Genomic DNA, 18,725 nt, shown 5'->3' with positions numbered 1-18,725 from the left:
TCTTATTAAGCCCCTTGGTATCTCCTTGTACCCTAGGGTTATATCAGATCACAATTCTTTTTCTCTTCTCTCTTTCGTCCATCCTGACAAATTGGGACATAAACAGATGTAAGCATGTCCATCATAGGAATTGAAGATATAAGTTGATGAGCTTTACTGTCATTCTTAAATGTGCTCCTTAGTGTACACCATTTGATGCCAATATTTTGATGGTCAGTGTTAGTAACTTCAAAGTTAGTGACACCCAGTTAGCCCTTAGTGTTGCCATAATGAAAGGAAGATAACGAATTCCTCATCTATTTAGTTGTAAAAATGCCAGTATCCAGTGGTTGAGGAATGAAAATAGTATAGAAATCCATTTTGAAATTCTGTAAAAACACATCCTGACTTATTTAAATGAAATGCTAAAATGGATATTTATGGCGCTTGTGTTGGAAGATTATGATTGGCTCATATTGTATTTGTAGAGGAACAAGGAACGTTGGAAATATTCATATAGCCAGTCGGTTATGATAGATCATCTGAATAAATGTACATCTAATCATATTGAAGTACTTTAGCGATTTTTAAAAAAATATATTGCTTTTGTTTATGATGAATCAGTTGCATTTCATAGTTAATCAGAGTTTGTTTACTCACAACTGATGCAATATCACCAGTAATTGGAAAGAATACAGATGTGCTGCCCAAAAAAGAAGCTCTGTAGACTGGTCATACTAGGCCTTGTTGCCCGGTTTAGAGGATATGTTGTTCCACAAGAGAATCTTATATATATTTATTTTGAGTTACAATTGTCAATTCATGCTTGTTTTTTAATTTATGAAGAGCAAGCATATTGCCACTCTTCTGCATATGCATAGCAAAGATGTGAATGGCTATCCTGCTACAGGACTTTTCGCTCATCAAAGCATCTCAGTATTTCTGTGTATCTCTAAATTGTTGTGGAAGCAGTTTACTTTGTGAATGTTTAGCTTAAAAATATTTCACTGTTGCGGGGCACGGCATCCTGAATTGCATAATCTAAATTGGATGAGTTTCATTCAGATTTCAGCTTTGGAGGTGTCTTACACAAATAAAATGTAACAGAAATACATCCATGGAGGTTAAAGGAAACACACAAATGTATAAATAATCCAATAATCCCCCCCACCCACTGACATCCCCTCCTACTTAACCAGTCTCCCTCAGCATTGTACAGGGTGACACTGAACATCGCAGTTCTGTTCCCCTGTGTAATTCTGTCTATGAATGGCCAGACTGATAGCCCTAAATACACAAAAAAGAGAGCCAGGCACAACCCAGTACAAGGCCCACCTTCAGTATCCGCCATCTCTGCTCTCCACAAATGATCCCTCTCCTATCACTAGACCACACTTCCCAAATCACTGAGCTCAAGTAAGAAGTGGCTACATAATCACTAAAGTAGTCTTTAAGACAGTGTGTGGAATAACTAGCGTTTACCTGGAATGCTATTGTCATCAGCAATCTTTAAAGATTCACTCGCTTTGTATAGAACTCAACATTAGAAGAGAATCCTATTCCACCTAGAGATGACACACCTATGTTGACCTTTGCACTTAATAGAAGTCCCTTCAAGGGAGTTCTCACTGAAGCTACAAGTGGCAAAACATGCAGCGGGCACAGTGTTATCACTTTACAGCCATTCCTGCAGTTCTGCAGCATTCAGAGGTTCCATCTCTCCCCCATACACTGGCATGTATCTGAACCCCCCATACAATTACTGTTATCCTTAAGAATATTTAATGGAGCTTTCAGTATGTATTAGATTGAGAAGCCATTAAAGTCAGTTCAAATAGACCAATACGTCTATGGAGAAAGTGATCTGGTATTACTCCTGGTCGAATCTTTCTTTTGACCCGTGAGATCAACCAATCCACTGAGGTTGATTCAAGTATTTTGGTACATGCCTCATATCATTCAGAGAGATGCAAGGAATGCTGGAGGGAAGGGTTTTGCGTATTTCTTTATAGTTTATTGGACCAATTTTTGTCAGACTTTTACAAGACCCTACTCTGCAGAGTAGATTTGAGCAATTCAAATGCGGTACTGAACAGTTTAAGAAACTTCAAAAGACAAATGTACTTTCTATGTCAGTAGGGCGATGCTATGCTATGGAGAAAGACACCCACAACTGGAGAATTAGTAGGAATTTTAGTTTAAAAAAAACAGGAGTTATGTTTTCTACTTGTTTTCCTTCTGGATTTCATTGTACTTTAATGTGTGCTTGTGTGTGAGTGTGCATGCTTCTGTATTAATGTGAGTTTTTATTTTTTGCAAATTAATCCAGCTTATTTACATTTGCATTTTTTAACACTGGTATATGAAAGAAACATGCTGCCTGAACAACAAATGGTTAAACAAGTGTTTCTAGAGCTGGCATTTCTAGCATGGGGGGGAATCAATCTGTCGGAGGCACTTGTGTTGATGATTCTTGGCAAACTTGTTACTTCAACTAGAGAATTCACATTGCCACTCATGGTAAAATACTGCTCTCCAATAATGGTAATATTTCTTGGCAACTTGTGGTCTACCCCCTAGTAACATAACAGCCCTGGGACAATAAATCCTGGCATGTTTTGGGCATCTGTGATGGTGCAAATCTCTGGCATAACGATAGTCCTTGGAGAATGCTGGGTATTCTTGACAAATTAAAAAGTGCCATGGTCTGATCGGTCTGCCATAGAAAATGAAACCAGTATGTGGCTGAGAGGGATTGGCTAAACGTTTTCTTTACTATGTTCTTAAGTATTTCTATATTATGTTTGTTAGGATGTCTATTCTGTAGATGTTAAAGGTAGGACTATGAGTTTCCAGGATTTGCCATGTGGTCAGAGTATCCCAGAGGGTATGGATATTACCGGGACAAACAAGGCATTCCATGTGTCCACTTATGTGTGGTGTCACTAGGGACAGGAACGTTTAAAACGGCCAACATAAAGTTCAAGTCAAAACAGAAATCTTAGAAGCTTATTGTATCCAACACAAATGTCTATCGTTTGGGGCACTGCTGCAGGTGATATGAAAATAACTATGTTGTTGAACAATCAAGCCAAATATTATGTTTCAGGTAGAAAGTACTGCAAGGTTACTGGAAAAAAAGTTGTTTGAAAAATGTGTCCCAAGATAAGTGAGCATGAATAGCACACAATGCAATCACCATTATGTAGTTATGGTTTAGTTAAATGCTCCATTGAAAATGCTTTCTCAGATTTCTCCAAGACCTTGGACCCTGCAACAAATTGGAAAAGATACTTTCCACCATGCCAAAATGTGTACAGTTCTGTAAAGGGGAAAAAAGTTAAGAGGCGAGTTGAAAAACATAAATATTCTAAATACAATAAATGTCATTGGTAGCTGACCATTTGAGAGAACAGCTTGGACAATCCCTTACTCGTACAAGAAGAATGTGTTTATTAACAGACTCTGGGGCATATTATCAAGGAGGACGTTAAAAATTATCGCTGGTTTAGTGGCAGAAAACTGCCGCTAAAGCGACGATAATGGGCTTGATAATATGCCCTTGAGAATTCCAATAGAAGTCCATGTGCTGGTGTGAACCTGGGCTTCTATTGGAATTCTCCAGGCATAATATCAAGCCCTTTATTGCCGTTTTAGCACCAGTTTTCTGCCGCTAAACCAGCGATAATTCTAACGCCGTCCTTGATAATATGCCCCAGTGTTTTTTTCTAAAATTCCATATTCAACATAATCAAGCACTACTTTTTCTTTCACTGGAGGCAACTAAATAGGATAATCCAATATTTTACTTACTATTGTCAATAAACATTTGTCTGTTTGAAATCAATCTTTTCAAGTTTATTAACCCAAAGTAAATATGTAAAATAAAAAATACATAAAAATTAACATTGAATATGGCCCAATAGGTTATAGAGGGGTTGCTTTGACGTCATATACCAAGAAGGGTGGGGGGGGGGGGGGGCAAGTGCTCTGCAAACATCAAAAAATAAGTTTGTGCCTGAAATTGGATTGCCACTCCCAATTGGACTGGAAAACATGGTGTCTCTGTTATGTCAAAAGTGCTGTCACAGAAAAAGAGGGTACTGGATTGTGAACAGTACAACAGTCAAATGTCTTAGGCACTTGTAAATGGTGATGTGGATATTCATGTTGTGCAGATCTAGCAAGTAAAAATAAATATAATCTCTGTATCAATGGCAGAATAGTTGCAAGTTTACCTTGAAAAGTCGTTGTGATTACATACATATGTTTACTCAGCGAAGGTGCAGAAAAGGGATGTGAAGGGAGTGTGGGATAATTTGGAGGAGTGAAAGAAAGGATGAGAGACAGACTGCCTTGCAAATTGTGCATTGTAAATATTCATTCATGTAAAGAATTGATTGGTGACCTTTATTAATCCTAGTAAAAACAGCATTTATTTGCCATTGATAAACCTTCAGAAACAGTCATTTCAAAACACAGAGGCCAATAAGATTAGGATGCTGTAAAGAAGAGGTTGTACAGTTTTGCTTTAGATGGGGGCTGAGGGCAAGGGATGAGATTGGCTTTTTAGACCATACACCATTGCTAGAAGCCAACCAGATAAAATGTACTAGGGCAAATAAAATACACAAAAACATGGTGGCCTTTTAGACCATCCACCATTGCTAGAAGCCAACTAGATAAAATGTACTAGGACAAAGAAAATACACAAAAACATGGTGGCCTTTGAAAATCCTTTGTCACTTACCCTTTCGCCAGAGTAAAGCATCAAGCTGTTATTCTGCCTCATCATTGCCTCTGTGGTGGGCCAGCGTGGCTGCTGAAGTGGTAAAAAGTTGCATGAGGCAAAACGTTCTCCAAGGCCCACTTCCATTATCTACACAACACCATGCCCATAAAGAAAAACCCTCATCAAAGTGTTTAGCAGCGCCCACGTTTAAGAAGGTGATTTTATCTACTGGATGCAATCTCATAAATTGTATGACAAGCAAGTGAATGTAAATGTAGAAATATGGTTGTGGTTAAAACTGGCGAGCCAACAAATATCCAATGTGTATGAAGATCTATGCCTATTGAACTTATCTACACTTTGGGGCTCATTATGATTGCGGATTTTCCGCATCCTGCCTGGAGGATGCGGAAAATCCGCAGCTAACCCACCAAAGACCCACCGCCACATTAGGATGGCTGGTGGGTCCTGGTTTCCGTCCGCAGCTTTTCCTCCGCGGTTGGCTTACAACCGCGGAGGAAAAGCACTAATCTGGTGACGGTGTCTCTCAGACACCGTCCGCCAGATTAGTATATGCCTGCAAACATGCTATTCCGCGGCGGCTTTTCCGCCATGGAAAAGCATGTGTAACTTCACTGCGGGGGCCCGTTGCGGGCCCCCTAGGTGAAGGGGGGGTGGGCGGTGCACATGGGGGGTACCTATGGTACCCCCCTGCATTTGTATGCAGAAAGCGGCAGGCACCGCGCAGTGCCTGCCTCTTTCTGCATGCAAATGCAATGTGTGCATTTTTAACATTGCTGCGGGTGCAGCTTGAAGCCGCACCCGCCGCAATGTTAAAAATAGAGGATGTGACCGCCACCCTGGCGGTCACATCCTAATCGCACAGGAGGGGACTCCGCAGCCCATGCGGACGTCCCCTCCTCCTCAATGATCGCGGACGGACGCAAGTCCGTCCGCGATCATAATCGGCCCCTAGATTTGTAGGTTGGGTAGGTGAGGGAGGAAGTACCAGAGAATCGAATGGGGAAGCTAATAGAAGAGTGACGTCTAATCCAGCCATAAGGGGAAAGAAGAGGAAAGGGGAAAGAATTTGCCAGAAAAGAAGCATTGTGGAATAGTGAAGTGGGCTTAATGACAGCACAACAAGTGGAGATACTAAAACGATGGTCTAAATTTTAGAGGTATTATTGGTTGGTGAGAAATGCTAGGAACAGCTTTGTTTAGAGGCTGGTCAGGTTAGTTATAGATTGAGAGCAGGATGTGGGAAATAACATTTATAGTGGATCCAATGTTAGAGAACATGCATGGAGGGCAACTGAAACACCCAAATACCTGGCTCCTATTCCTCCATTAAAATTGTTTTTAACTTACGCATACTCTTCCAGCAATATGATGTGGAATGCGCAGAATCAATGGAAAACTCCTCTGTCCCATGCGGTGTCTAGAAAGGCATACAGGAAGCTGTAAAGAATCCAAAAATGATTTCAGCAAAGATTAAGGCCAACTCCAGACTCCACTAATGAGGCTCACATTCCTGCTCTGCCCACAACTTTGTATTTGAGGATGTAACATTTTTAATATTGTCCTACCATTTTATAACAAAAACATGCTTGAATATATATGTATTATGTGTATATCATCAAGTTATACACACACAGACACATACATAAATGTATATAACATATATACATTTATATATAGATATATTTTGAAATATATGTATACATGCCTGGGTACATGTGGGTACAGAAGCTAGCCAACTATTCACTCAGTATGTCCCTTTCTTTTGGGTTGTGTATCCCTCTGTTCAAAATACATCTTTGGAAAACTCCCCTGGGAAATAATGAAGTCCACATAAACCTTTTTAGTTGTGCAGGTTTTGATGAGTCGAAGCTCAGTGAATCTCATTTCAGGTGTTTTCTTGCACCTGAATGTGTATTCAGAATGTGTGAAGCTGCAACAGTCACTAAAGTCTTCTGAATATGATAATCTAAGTGTTTCAAAAGACTACAGAATAGATACACATTGCATGGTGTGCGCATGTGTGTGTTTTCCCTAAGATGTCTCCAGCATTCCTCTAAGACCTTGGTAGTCCAGCAACATCTTATGAAGCTTGCAGGATTCCACAAGCTCCTTGAGTGACTGGGCCTAAATCAGCAGAGCTGGAGGAGGCTTCTTATGTACCAAAGAATATTTATCGTGCATTAAAAGTTACTCTGGCAGAGTAGTTCCATGTATTATGGCGGCTTTGGGTGCTAAGCTTCAACAATGCAATCTTGATTCTCGATCTTCCTACCAAACTAGTCCGTGACACATTTCTGGTTTGTCAATACCTTGTCCTGATCTTATCATTAAGGAGTACAAAGATTAAAATGAAGTCAGTAGATCATGGTAAGAGTGATGAAAGAGTTTGGTGGCTCTGGCAGAGGGCATCAAATTAACTGCAGATATTTCTGAAAATGTTGTATTCCAAATCTTGTATTATAAAAGGCATCATAATTCTCTTAGACTTGTTTGTGAAATATATGTAAAGGACACTATATTTCTACTTGCGAATGACATTAAGATGTGTGCTGCCATTAAATATGCATTTACAAAGCCAGGCAAAGTCTATTTACTTTTGCTCAGTTGAAGTTTGTACAAGCCATCAGTCTGGGTCAACTTCATTAAGAGAAAGTTTGCTTTCTGGTGGTGATGAGATAAACAGTTTCAAAGGTTTGCTTGGAATTTATAATTTATCTAGAAGATTGTGGTGTCTTTTATATTGAGAGTGTGAATGGTGAGTTCAGCTGGTAATGTTAGAATCAAAAACGAAAGAGCAGTGATTCACATACAATCTTCCTTATACATTTTGGCTATGAGTATATGGTAGTATTGCATAAACTACGCTGTCTTGAGAAATGTACTTTGTAAATAGTCATCTATTTAAAGAATCTTTTAGAAGCCTTTATTAACCTTGATGAAACAGCATTCATTTGAAGTCAACAAACTTCAGTAGGCAGTAAGATAAGACAATGTATGATAGAGCAGTGTGAGTGTGAGAGTGTGTAGTTAGTTATAGAGAGACAGGTGGCAAGAAACTGGTTTGGGCTGGTTTTGTCGACTACACATTCATAGAAACCAAAAGATTAAATGTTCTGAGGCACAGGAAATGCTCAAACACATGGTGAAGGAAATGCTTAAACACATGGTGGCCTTTGGTGCCCCGTCTCACCCTTTCGCCAGAATAAGGTAGGAGGCTTCGGCTCTCGCTCATTATTGTGTCTGCCGGGAACCACTGTGGCTGCTGTAAAGATAAAAATTGCATTAGGCAAAACATACTTTAAGGTCCATTTTCACTTTCCACTCCAAACTCCCCTTCCATGACCACAATGAAAGACTCTCATCAAACTTTTCAGTGGCACCCAAGCATAAGTAGGAACATTGATCACACAGAGTTTGTTGCCAGCAACCTTGTTTCTAGTAAATCATGTGAAGTAGGAGATGACAATATTATTAAGCTGTAAAGTATCTTTAGCCATGGTACCCTTAAGGGTTTAAAGGTTTTTAATATCTCCAGTGTCAGAGCAGTGTATTTGGCTAGTTTGCCAATAGACATTTCATGAGTATAAATAGACTGCATGAAGTATTTTTCTGGCAGACAAGTAATACACACAAATATGTTTAAAGACAAATAACAGCAAGGATGCATGTTCACCTTGTTAGGATGTAAGGGAGTGGACAAGTTCATAGCCAATGGAAAGAGGTGGATCCTAGTAAAATATACTAATTCAAAACAACAAACGTAAACTTATAAGATTAATGAAAGTTACATAATTTTTCAGATAAAGGTGAGGATTATCTTTATATATGCAAGTGATGTTTTCCTAAACATCAGCCTGCCTATGCGCTGTGTGCTATTTATCTGTACTACACTCATGCATCCTTATTCTTTTTTGTAATTGCACTCTGATCTCACTGCCCATATGCATGTGTTCACTAATGATGAAGAGTGTCCTAAGAATTCTCATCTAGAGCTGATTGTAAGGTATTATCCACTATTGCCCACTGCAAAGTGTGTTAACATTAGGTAATACCATGTGCTGAGAGCATAACCCATTAATTGACTACCATGTATGTGAGGGGATATGACAAGAAGAACAGGTAATTAGAAGCTTTTACTACTGAACATGTGGAGAATACATCTATTAGCACCCCTTTAGCAAGGCCAAAAAGCTGATTGCAACTGCTGGCTTCTAGTCTTCACTGAACCTGGAACACAGGCAAATAAGATTACTTAGTGTGATCATTCTACTGCTTAAGACAAGAGCGACAGTGGAACCTTCCTGATCGCAGCATCTAACCTAAATGACTCTTTGTCTTATCATCCCTTTTATATTAGCTTCGGGACTTGCGTGCACACTGATAAGCACCCACCATCACAATGCTAGTTCAAAAGAACTTTAACAATACTAAAAAAAAAAGAAGCACAGGTGCACAGCACAGAAATCAGAAATTTAATTTTCACAGGAGTGAAGTTCTTCAATTTTGATTTTCTTTTTTATTCCAAAATGTGGTAGAAAGTACAGCAGATGGGTTTCGTCCCTTACTAGGGACTTCTTTGAGGCGATTATGGATTCAAGCAATCTTGTCAGTGAGTCCTCAATGTTGAAGTTGTCGAACTGGGCCACAGTCAAAGTTCTTTTTAATGGGTCTTGAAAATGGGTATATAATGTACAATCTCCAGGACTTTCAAGAAGATAACTATAAAATATTTTGTAAAGGAAGATATCAGTCAGAACTTTGAGAGACAGAGCTGTGCCACTCCTTCATGACATGAAGTGGGGTATATTCATCCCAGAATACCAGATCGAGGATTGTGTATCAATGTTCAACATCAATTGTTGATATATACAGGCAGGTGGTTGGTAACCACCGAAAGTGCAGGAAAGACGAGATGGTGGACGATCGAGCTGACAGAGCGGATGGACAACTTGATGAAAATGACTGATGAGAAACACTGCACGGCAGACTTTTATGATGATTTTCTCCGTGAGTAGATAATCTGTGCAGGATTGGGGTGATCGGACCTTTAGCTTTCAGGGAGTGCCTCCTTACTGTGAAATATAACTTTATGCTGAAATGTATGATTCTGCGGACCCTTACTCGCATAGGCCAGGCTTATTGGTACGGGAAGTCAGCATCATATTGAGTGAGAGATGCTATCCATCAATAGTTGTTTACGAGGCTCCCTGAGAGACTTAGTACCTCCTTTGGGACCCCACAGAAGTGATGGCCGGTAACATCTGCCCCAATGCGTTTTACGCTCAACCGTCACAAGTTAAATAGTGCTTATTACTAAACAATTGTAGTTTTTTTGCTATATATACTAGTAATTGCTAGTGAGGGGGAAATGAGCCGCTTATGCCTAGTTGGGGTTGGCATGGCGTGGGTGGGGGGGGTTGGTACTTTTGTTACAGTTCACATGGTCACACTGGGCGTGAGTGATTACAGCACCGCATTTATTATAGCAGCTAGGATTGTCAGAACATGTGAAAGTGAAGAATGACGCACAGTGGACATGGGGAGGGGTATAGAAGAAGCCTGTGATTAATGACATGGAACATGAGGAGCTTAAATGACCATAGAAAATTGTGTAAAATTCTGGCGTACTTGAACAGAAAGGAGGTAGACATTGCGCTGCTGCAAGAGACGCATCTTTCCCCTAATAGCGCTATGCTCACGAGGTGTAACCTAGCAGGGCCATTCCATGCAGGCGGCTTCACCTGACACTCCAGGGGTGTAATTACCTTGGTTAATCCCAAATCAGGCATACAACTTGAAGCATGCAAGACTGATCCTGCTGGTAGATTTGTAATCTCAAGATGTCATGGTAGGGGGCTGACTTTCAAATTCTAAACACATACAGGCCTGACTATGATGACCCTCAGTTCTACCATTCACTTTTAACATACATTAGGGGCTGCCACCCATTGCCACTAATTTGGGGTGGGGATCTTAACTGCGTGTTGGACTCGCGCTTGATCGATCGAAGAGACCCTCAGATTTTAGAACCATTGCAAATAATGTTGGAAGAGTGCCACGGGGAAGCTGACAGCGAAATCAAGCACATGGGGAAATACACATTGGCCAGATCCTATGGTGAGGGAGACAGGCCGGGCTCAGTGCTGGCGGCGATTGTCCGCTGACGGTATGAATCTGGAGTCACCCAAGAATTATTAGATGAGAAGGGAACTGCCCTGAAAGAGCAGGCGTAAATAGTAAATAGATTTGGCCAATATTATCAGAACCTGTACAGTTCCAAAGTTACCCCAGACAACGAAAATAGAGTGAAATACCTGAAATACATACAAGTACTCTGGCTGATGGATAGCCACAGAGAGTATCTCATGAGACCTCTTGATGCTGTTGAGATCCGTATGGCACTCAACTCCATGCGGGATGGAAGTGCACTTGGCCAAGATGGGCTCACCATGGCCTTTTATAAGGCCCATACTTGATCACTCTTCCAGGAGATGGAAGAACCTGGCATAATGCCCCCTCCATGCGTGAAGCACTGATTTTTTATTTTTTTTATTTTTTTTTAATATGTTTTTATTGCAGATAGTCATTCACAGTTATACATCGGTCATTAACAGTGCAATCTGCATTGGTAGCGACAAGACTATGGTACCACGGTTACACAGCCATTCAGCCCACAACCCGGAGGTCGGGCGGCAAATATCGATCCAACTGTACACGTGGGTTCTGTGCTCAGCTAGTCATGACCAGTTATGAATGATGGTTTGTGTCTGCTTTTCTGAAAGAACTGATACCCCAACCAACCCAACAGAACTATCCCAGAGGCCTAGCAGCAGATCAGCAATATCGGATCCTCAAGAAGTTATTATGAAGCTTGAAAGTCCTCCCTCCTCCCCTTCTCCACCCCCCCCTACCCCCCCCCCATGCCATTGGTGCATTATTGGTGTGTCAGAAAGTATGAGGTAGGAGTCTTTCTCTCAGCAGTCGGGACAATATGCATTATACCTGTCGTGCTACGGGGTTGTAGGCTGCTCGTTGTCTTCATTGTCCGTGTCACTGTGCGTGTCGTGGTCGTGTAAAGCCTGCACCAAAACCTCCCATGCTTGCGCAGATTCCAGTGCCCTCTCATTCTGTTGCCGCCGCGCTAGCTGGAATCGCAAGGTTCTCTCTGCCTCAGCCCATTTAAGGACCTCACTGCGCCACTTAGCGCCCGTTGGACCAACTCGTGCCTTCCTGTGCCGCGTGATTTCCCGTTTCGCTAAAAGCAAACCCATATCTATACATTTGCTGGTGATTTTCGTTTTAGGGGTATGCGGAAACCAATAAATGATCTCCACTGCCATGTCATACTGCAGAGTTTGTTCCGTCACCCCGTTAAGAGTATCTCCTATCATTTTCCAGTAAGAGGTCAGAGCAGGGCAAGTCCATAGCATATGGCCTAGGTCTGCTCCGTTCCGCCCGGCATCTAGGCCAGGCCGCAGTATCTGAAGCAAAGTATTTTTGTATCTTCTCTGGGGTCAGACATGCTCGGTGTAGGATGTAAAAGTGGACCAATTGGAACCGCGCGCTGCGCGTGCTCTTCCAAGCTCGGCACATCAGCTGGGCCCATATGGTCTCTGGAATTTCCCTCCCTATGTCTGCCTCCCATTTGGCCTTGAGCGCCTCTAGCGGAGGCAGTCCCTCGTTAATCATCCTGAAGTATAAGCACGTCACTGATTTACTCGCCCCTGCTGCCATCATGACATATTGGCATGCCATGGACGTCTGCAGCTCCTCAAGTCCACTCTGCCAGTGTGCTTGGATTGCCCTCGTGATCGCCGCGTGTAACAGAAAATCGCCCCAGGGTATGTCGAAGCAGTCCGAAATTGCCTGGAAGGGCAACAGCGCCCCGTCCTCGTATAGGTCACCTATTACGTGTATACCTGCGTCCTCCTAGGTTTGTAATTGCGACCAATCCCTGCCATGCGGTAATGCTGTAAGCATTCCCACCGGTATTTCGGGGGCGTAGGGGTGGTTCGTTCCTGTCTTTCGCTGCATGCGGTTTCAACACGATCTAATAGTACGTTCCTCCTGTGTGAGATCCCTTAGGGCCAGCCTCTGCTGCATTGCGATGTAAGAGAGTACGTGCCTGGGTATTCCCAGTCCCCGCTCCTCTTCTGGACCACGGAACTCCTGTGCTACCTCCTGAGCGTAGACCTGCAGCTGGGCTGCCAAGTAGTACACCTCGAAGTCAGGGACAGCCAGCACCCCCTCAGCCTTATGCCTCATCAAAGTCGTGAGCGTCACTCTGCGATGGCCCGATCCCCAGAGGAAAGCTACAATCAGTGACCTCAAGTTTCGGAATACGGCGGGAGGGATCCAAATCGGGAGCGTCTTAAAATAATAAAGTAGCCTGGAAAGCGCCACCATCTTAAGCAGCGCAATAGGTCCCGCCACTGACAGCGGTAGGGTGGCCCAAAAGGACATACTTCCCTTCAGCGCTCTAATGCAACAGGAGATATTACCCTCCAGTACATCAGCTGGACAGTGATAAATGTAAACGCCTAGGTATTTCAGGCAGCTGGGTGCCCATCTGATTGCTCTGGGCGTGTCGGGCTGGGGTTCTCCCTTACGAACTGGGAATAGGCACGTTTTCGACCAGTTCACTCTGAGGCCTGATATTTCACCAAAGCAAGTGAGTACGGCATCGGCACCAGCCAAAGCCCCCTCAGCATCCTCCAGGAAGAGCAACAGGTCGTCGGCATAAAGGGAAATAAACTGTTGCCCCGATAATGTCCTCAGTCCTCCGTAGTGGGCCCCGTGCGGATCGATAGTGCTAGGGTCTCCACCGCCAGCGCAAAAAGCAACGGGGACAGCGAGCAGCCCTGTCTCGTTCCTCTTTTCACCGGATATTGCTGGGATATTAACACTCCCGACTTTACCCTTGCCATCGCAGAAGCGTAGAGCACTGCCGTCCACCGCAAGTATCCCTCTCCTACCCCGTAGCAACTGAGCACTCTACGAAGGTACTCCCACTCTAGACTATCAAAAGCCTTTTCCAGGTCGATCGACAGTATCACGGGATGGGGGCATCCTTGTGGTCTTCCTCCAACAGGCGAATTAGCTGGCGTATGTTCATAGCGGTGTTACGTTTGGGAATGAACCCCGCTTGATCTTTATGTACTACAGTGCCCATGTGTTCCAGTAATCTAGAAGCAAGGATACTACTTAATATTTTGTAATCAACTGTGAGCATCGATAATGGCCTATAGGACGTCGGGTCACCGCTCTCTTTGTCGGGTTTAAGCAGGGGGATCACCAAGGCCTTACGCATCGTGCCCGGGAGGCACCCCAGGCATTTCGCTTCTTTATATACTACCAGTAGCCGTGGGGCCAACAGGTCGATATAGGTGGCATAGAATTATACTGGTAGCCCGTCTAATCCTGGGGTTTTGTTGCGTGCCATACGTTTTATGGCATTGCGGATCTCCCCTATTTCTATGTCCTTACCCAAGTCCTTCGTCTGTTCGGGTTCTAGTTTAGGGATAGGTAGGTCTCGTAAGAAAATATCAATGGGAGCGGAGTCTGCCATCACCTTACTTTGATATAGATCCTCATAGTAGCTCATGAAACAGCGGAGAATTTTGGGTTGGGTGCAGACCTCCACGCCCTCAGAGTCACGCATGGAGACCGTGGGAGAGCTGCGCCTAGTGGGATTGGCTAACCAAGCCAACAGCGCCCCCAACTTGTCTCCCTCCGTGAGCGACCTGGTCAAGTAAGTCTTGTAGTCGAAACTACGCAGTCTTTCCACTTCGACGGCTACAGCTTCTTTCGCCGCTGCGGTCTGGTGTTGCAGCTCCGGGCGGCCGGGTCGTAAGAGCTCCAACTCACGAAGTTTACGATCCGCCTTATCGAGGTCTTCCAGAAGTACCCTGCGCATCCCCACTTTCTTAGCTATACAATAGCCTCTCACTATTACTTTGAAGGCGTCCCACTCTGTTGCTCTCTCCCCAGTCGTGCCCTCATTCTCAGCGAAATAATCAGTGATCCTATCTTCTAGTTCGCTCCGGAATATTGGGTCTTCCAACATTTCAGGACGTAATCTCCAGGTTGGGACACAGGAAGCGCCCGGGAAACATCTGAAGTCTGCCAATAACGAGTTGTGATCGGAGATCGTCCTCGCCAAGTACTCGGATCTCACGGCCGAGGATACCAGTTCCGCCGAGCACAAGATCCTATCCAGCCTCACATGTAATTCGTGCATGCCCGAGAAATGAGAGTAGTCCCGGGCATGTGGGTGTTGGGCTCGCCAGATGTCCGTCAGTCCCCACTTAGTCTGCCATTCCAGTCTACCCTTGGCTACTCGGCATGTTGGGGAATCCGCTAGAGGGGGGTGTGATCTGTCAAGGTCTATGTCCACCACCGAGTTAAAGTCCCCTCCCAACAGGAGTGGCCCCACTAAATAGTGGGCCAAGGAACCCGACATTGTCGGGAAGAAGGCCAGTTGATCCACATTAGGCGCGTAAACGCTGCAGCTGTTTATGTCTTTACCTCCCAATTTACCCGCTATGGCCACAAACCTCCCTTCCGGATCTACTGTATGTTTCGTCACCTGGAAAGGGACGGCAGCTCTTATCCAAATCAACAGGCCTCTAGCATAAGCTGAGTATGTGGTGTTGTATAGTTGTCCCCTCCACCTGCGCTGTAGTGCCAGTCCCTCTGCTTTCGTGAGGTGCGTTTCCTGCAATAGCGCTATTTGCACTCCCCTGCGGCTAAATAAGCATGTATCTTGTGATGTCTTGACATAGTATGCAGCCCGCGCACGTTCCAGGTAATACATTTTAAGTTAGATAGTTCAACCATTGTCCCATAATGTCCTGCATCTTCCCCTCCATTCGAGCTCTATACAGCCCAAACACAGTGGATGCCTTGCACTGATGGCGTGCCCGCCCCCCAACAAAACTTAACAACCCCAGCCCGCTCCTCCCCCCCCCCACCCTCCCCAGAACAGGTTCCAAAGATCGCGATCTAGTTCCCATCCAAACTGTCCCCAGAAAAACGTAGACTATCCTGACGGTAGTCACCGCAGGCTTGCCTAAAGGGCAATGTGGGGGTCGAGCACCAACAGGAAGCCGCCCTTTGCCCGAGCTATCGAAGTGCGATCGAGCCATAGTAACCTAGGGCTATTGTAGGTCTTACCCCACAACCCTTCCATTATCATGTTACGAAACACTCCCTGTGAAACACCATCCCCACTCCCATTGCCCGTTCCTTTATTGAAATCGGCTCACCCGGAATCACCCCTGACCATCCAGCAGTCCTTCCGCCGTCTCCGGGGTAACCGTAGGCAGGTGTACACTGTCAGTCTCAGATTCCTCTGTGTCCGTGCGGTCTTCCAGCCTGCCAGGCTCTGTGTCTTCTATTATGGGCCCTCCTTGGGACCCCGACATACTGGACACCATCTCCAAGACCCCTCGCCGTTCCGCCGTTGTCTCCAAAGTCAAGGGCCGTCCAAGTCTACTACGGCCATTCCAGATCCTCCTAGATCTCCGCCGTGGCCTCTCTCTCGGAGCCATTGGAAAAAGTGATCCAGGGCCGTCCTTGCCAGCTCTATACAGTTCCAACCAGCTACACGCTTCGTCAGGGGTGTCAAAAAATTTGGTGGTGCCGTCAAGTATGATTCTGAGCCTCGCCGGGAACAGAAATGAGTACTGTATATTCCCGCTTCTCAGTTCACGCTTTATTGCTAGGAAAGAGGCCCTCTTGCGCTGGGTCTCGTAGGTATAATCCAGGAAGATATTAACCCTACTGTTCTCCACCTGGAAGGGTCCATTCAGTCTAGCATTGTTAAGAAGTGAGTCCCTGTCCCGGAAGTGCAGCAGCCGCGCAACCACCGGGCGCGGAGGTCGCCCCTGTTGAGGTGGTCTGGATGGGACCCTATGTGCCCGTTCCAGGGTGTAAAATGAGGATAGCCCCTCGGTCGCCACCACCGTCCAAAGCCACTCTTCCAGATAAGCGACCATGTCCCCATCTTCAATTTTTTCCGGCAGTCCCACTATTCTGATGTTGTTCCGTCTATTGCGTCCTTCCGCGTCCTCTGCCCTCTTCTCCAGTGCATCAATCCGATTCAGAGCGTCTTTCATGGCAGCAGAGAGTGTTTTTTGCGCCGGCTCCAGGGTACTAACCGAGCTCTCCACTTCCTTGACTCTGTCCGAGAGCTTACCATGATCGGCCCTAAGCAGTCCCAGGCCTGTCGCGACTTGTGCTATATCCTGTTGGAGCGCCGATCTCGTATCAGTTATTGCCGCCAGGATCTTGTCTAGTTGGTGTTGGAGGTGCGGGTTCCGTGATGTCTCAGGGTCTAGTTGGTCCCCTTTGTCTGGCGTCTCCGCGTCTGAGGTAGCCTGCGCATTGCCCTTGGCTCCTTTTGGCTTTCCCATGGTGTCCGTGGTGTCTGATGTTGACTCGGGTGAGCGCCCAGTTGGGGAACTTCAGTCAGGATTCAGCAAGTCCCACCTCAGATCGTGGGTCGACGCATCCCAATGAGTCTCCTCTGCGGCCTCCCTTTAGCCAGCTCCTGGCGTGGCGGTTGGGAGGGATCCCACCACTAGGTCACTGTGCCCATGTTCCGGGGACCCCGAGTCAGGGCAGCGCCCCCTCCAGTTGCTCCGCTCCTAGTTGTGTCTGGGGTCCACTACTGCTTGTCGCCGGGTCTGTGGAGGATCCGCCAGGAGTGTTCGGATCAGTTAGCAGTGGCGCCTGCTGCGATTATCACGTGTTCTGGGCCCTCCTGGATCGTCTCCTTGATGGCCTGCGACAGCAGGGGCCCCAAGCGTGGGGCGGCTTCAATTCCCCAAGGGTCGGACTCGGGCGGGAAGGAAATCGGGGAAGGGGGGGAAGGGCTACCACCAACCTGCAGTGTTCCGCCGGAGGCCGCGACCCCCTCGTTCCACCTCCACCCTTGTCTCCAACAGCAGGCCTCCTCCGTCACCCACGTTGGGCCGCGTAGGCCCCTAAGGCCAGGCCAGTCGCTCCCGCCACCACGTTCGATCTCCAGCCCTCTACTCCAGGCCCAGCAATCGCCCAGCGTGTGCAGGGTGGGCTCGACACTCCCCGCAAGGCACCTCGTCGGCGTGGGTCATCAGTCCCCACTCATTGGCCGTAGCGGCCAGATGCACTTCCGGGATCCAGCGCCAATCCTATCTCTTGGACTTCAAGGGAGGCGTCCCCCCGGGGGACCACAAGGACATCCCGCAGCACCCAGAGTGGCGGAACAGCCCGTTCGAGTCTCGGAGCGGCGGAGGCCAATGGCGTCAGGGGTCCGATAGAGCTCCGGTCGGCTTCCTCCGCTCTCCCCGACACCGCGTCACCCAGCGTCTCAGGGGTCCGACCGGGCAGTGTCGCCGACTGGCTCCGCTTAAAAGTTCACGAATGCTGCCGGCCGCCCAAGTAGCCTGTGCGTGTGTCACCTCGTCTCAAGGGGGAAAGGGGGAGGAAGATTTTGCCGGTATCCCCGGCTGCCCAAGGTCGCAGGCCACCTCAAAAGCACCAAGACGGGACGGGCGCCATTTTGAGCTCGGCGCCGTCCGATCCGTCGGCACTCGGTCGCCGCAGCTCTCCGATGTTGCCTCCCGGCTCAGCGTCCCTCCACTCTCAACAATTCGTGGGTTGGGGAGCCCCTAGTGCCCGGAAAACAGGATTAATGGCGGCTCGATCGCGGAGCCGAACGCTCAGGTGACCTCCACCATCGGCGCTCTAGCCACGCCCCCCATGCGTTAAGCACTGATGACAATCATATTGATGCCTGACAAGGCTCCCCAAGAGTGCTCCTCTTATAGACCACTATCATTGCTAAATGTCGACACTAAAATTTTAGCTAAAATATTGGCCAACAAACTGACCCCGCTTTTGGCTATTTAGGTGGATCCTGAGCAGGCGGGCCTTGTACGAGGCCGTACAGTAGCCTACAATATGATAACAGTTTTTGCCGCTCTACAGCATGTTAAACCAGGTG

General features: G+C 46.1%; 1 protein-coding gene across 1 annotated transcript in view; it reads right to left on the bottom strand.

The window, feature by feature from the left end:
* LOC147708719 (uncharacterized) overlaps positions 1-18,725 on the bottom strand; it is a 285,914-nt gene that overhangs the window by 33,118 nt on the left and 234,071 nt on the right. The window contains exons 16-18 of the mRNA XM_086925767.1: positions 7,926-7,997; positions 6,083-6,172; positions 4,730-4,801 (exon numbers count right to left, since the gene is read on the bottom strand). Coding sequence (XP_086781893.1) covers positions 4,730-4,801; positions 6,083-6,172; positions 7,926-7,997 — 234 coding nt within the window. The remainder of the gene's footprint in view (positions 1-4,729; positions 4,802-6,082; positions 6,173-7,925; positions 7,998-18,725) is intronic.

The sequence above is a fragment of the Lissotriton vulgaris genome, chromosome 6 (genome assembly GCF_964263255.1).
Source record: "Lissotriton vulgaris chromosome 6, aLisVul1.2, whole genome shotgun sequence".
Lineage (NCBI taxonomy): Eukaryota > Metazoa > Chordata > Amphibia > Caudata > Salamandridae > Lissotriton > Lissotriton vulgaris.
The sequence above is the reverse complement of the archived record's forward strand: the minus strand, read 5'-3'. Positions and strand labels throughout refer to the sequence as shown.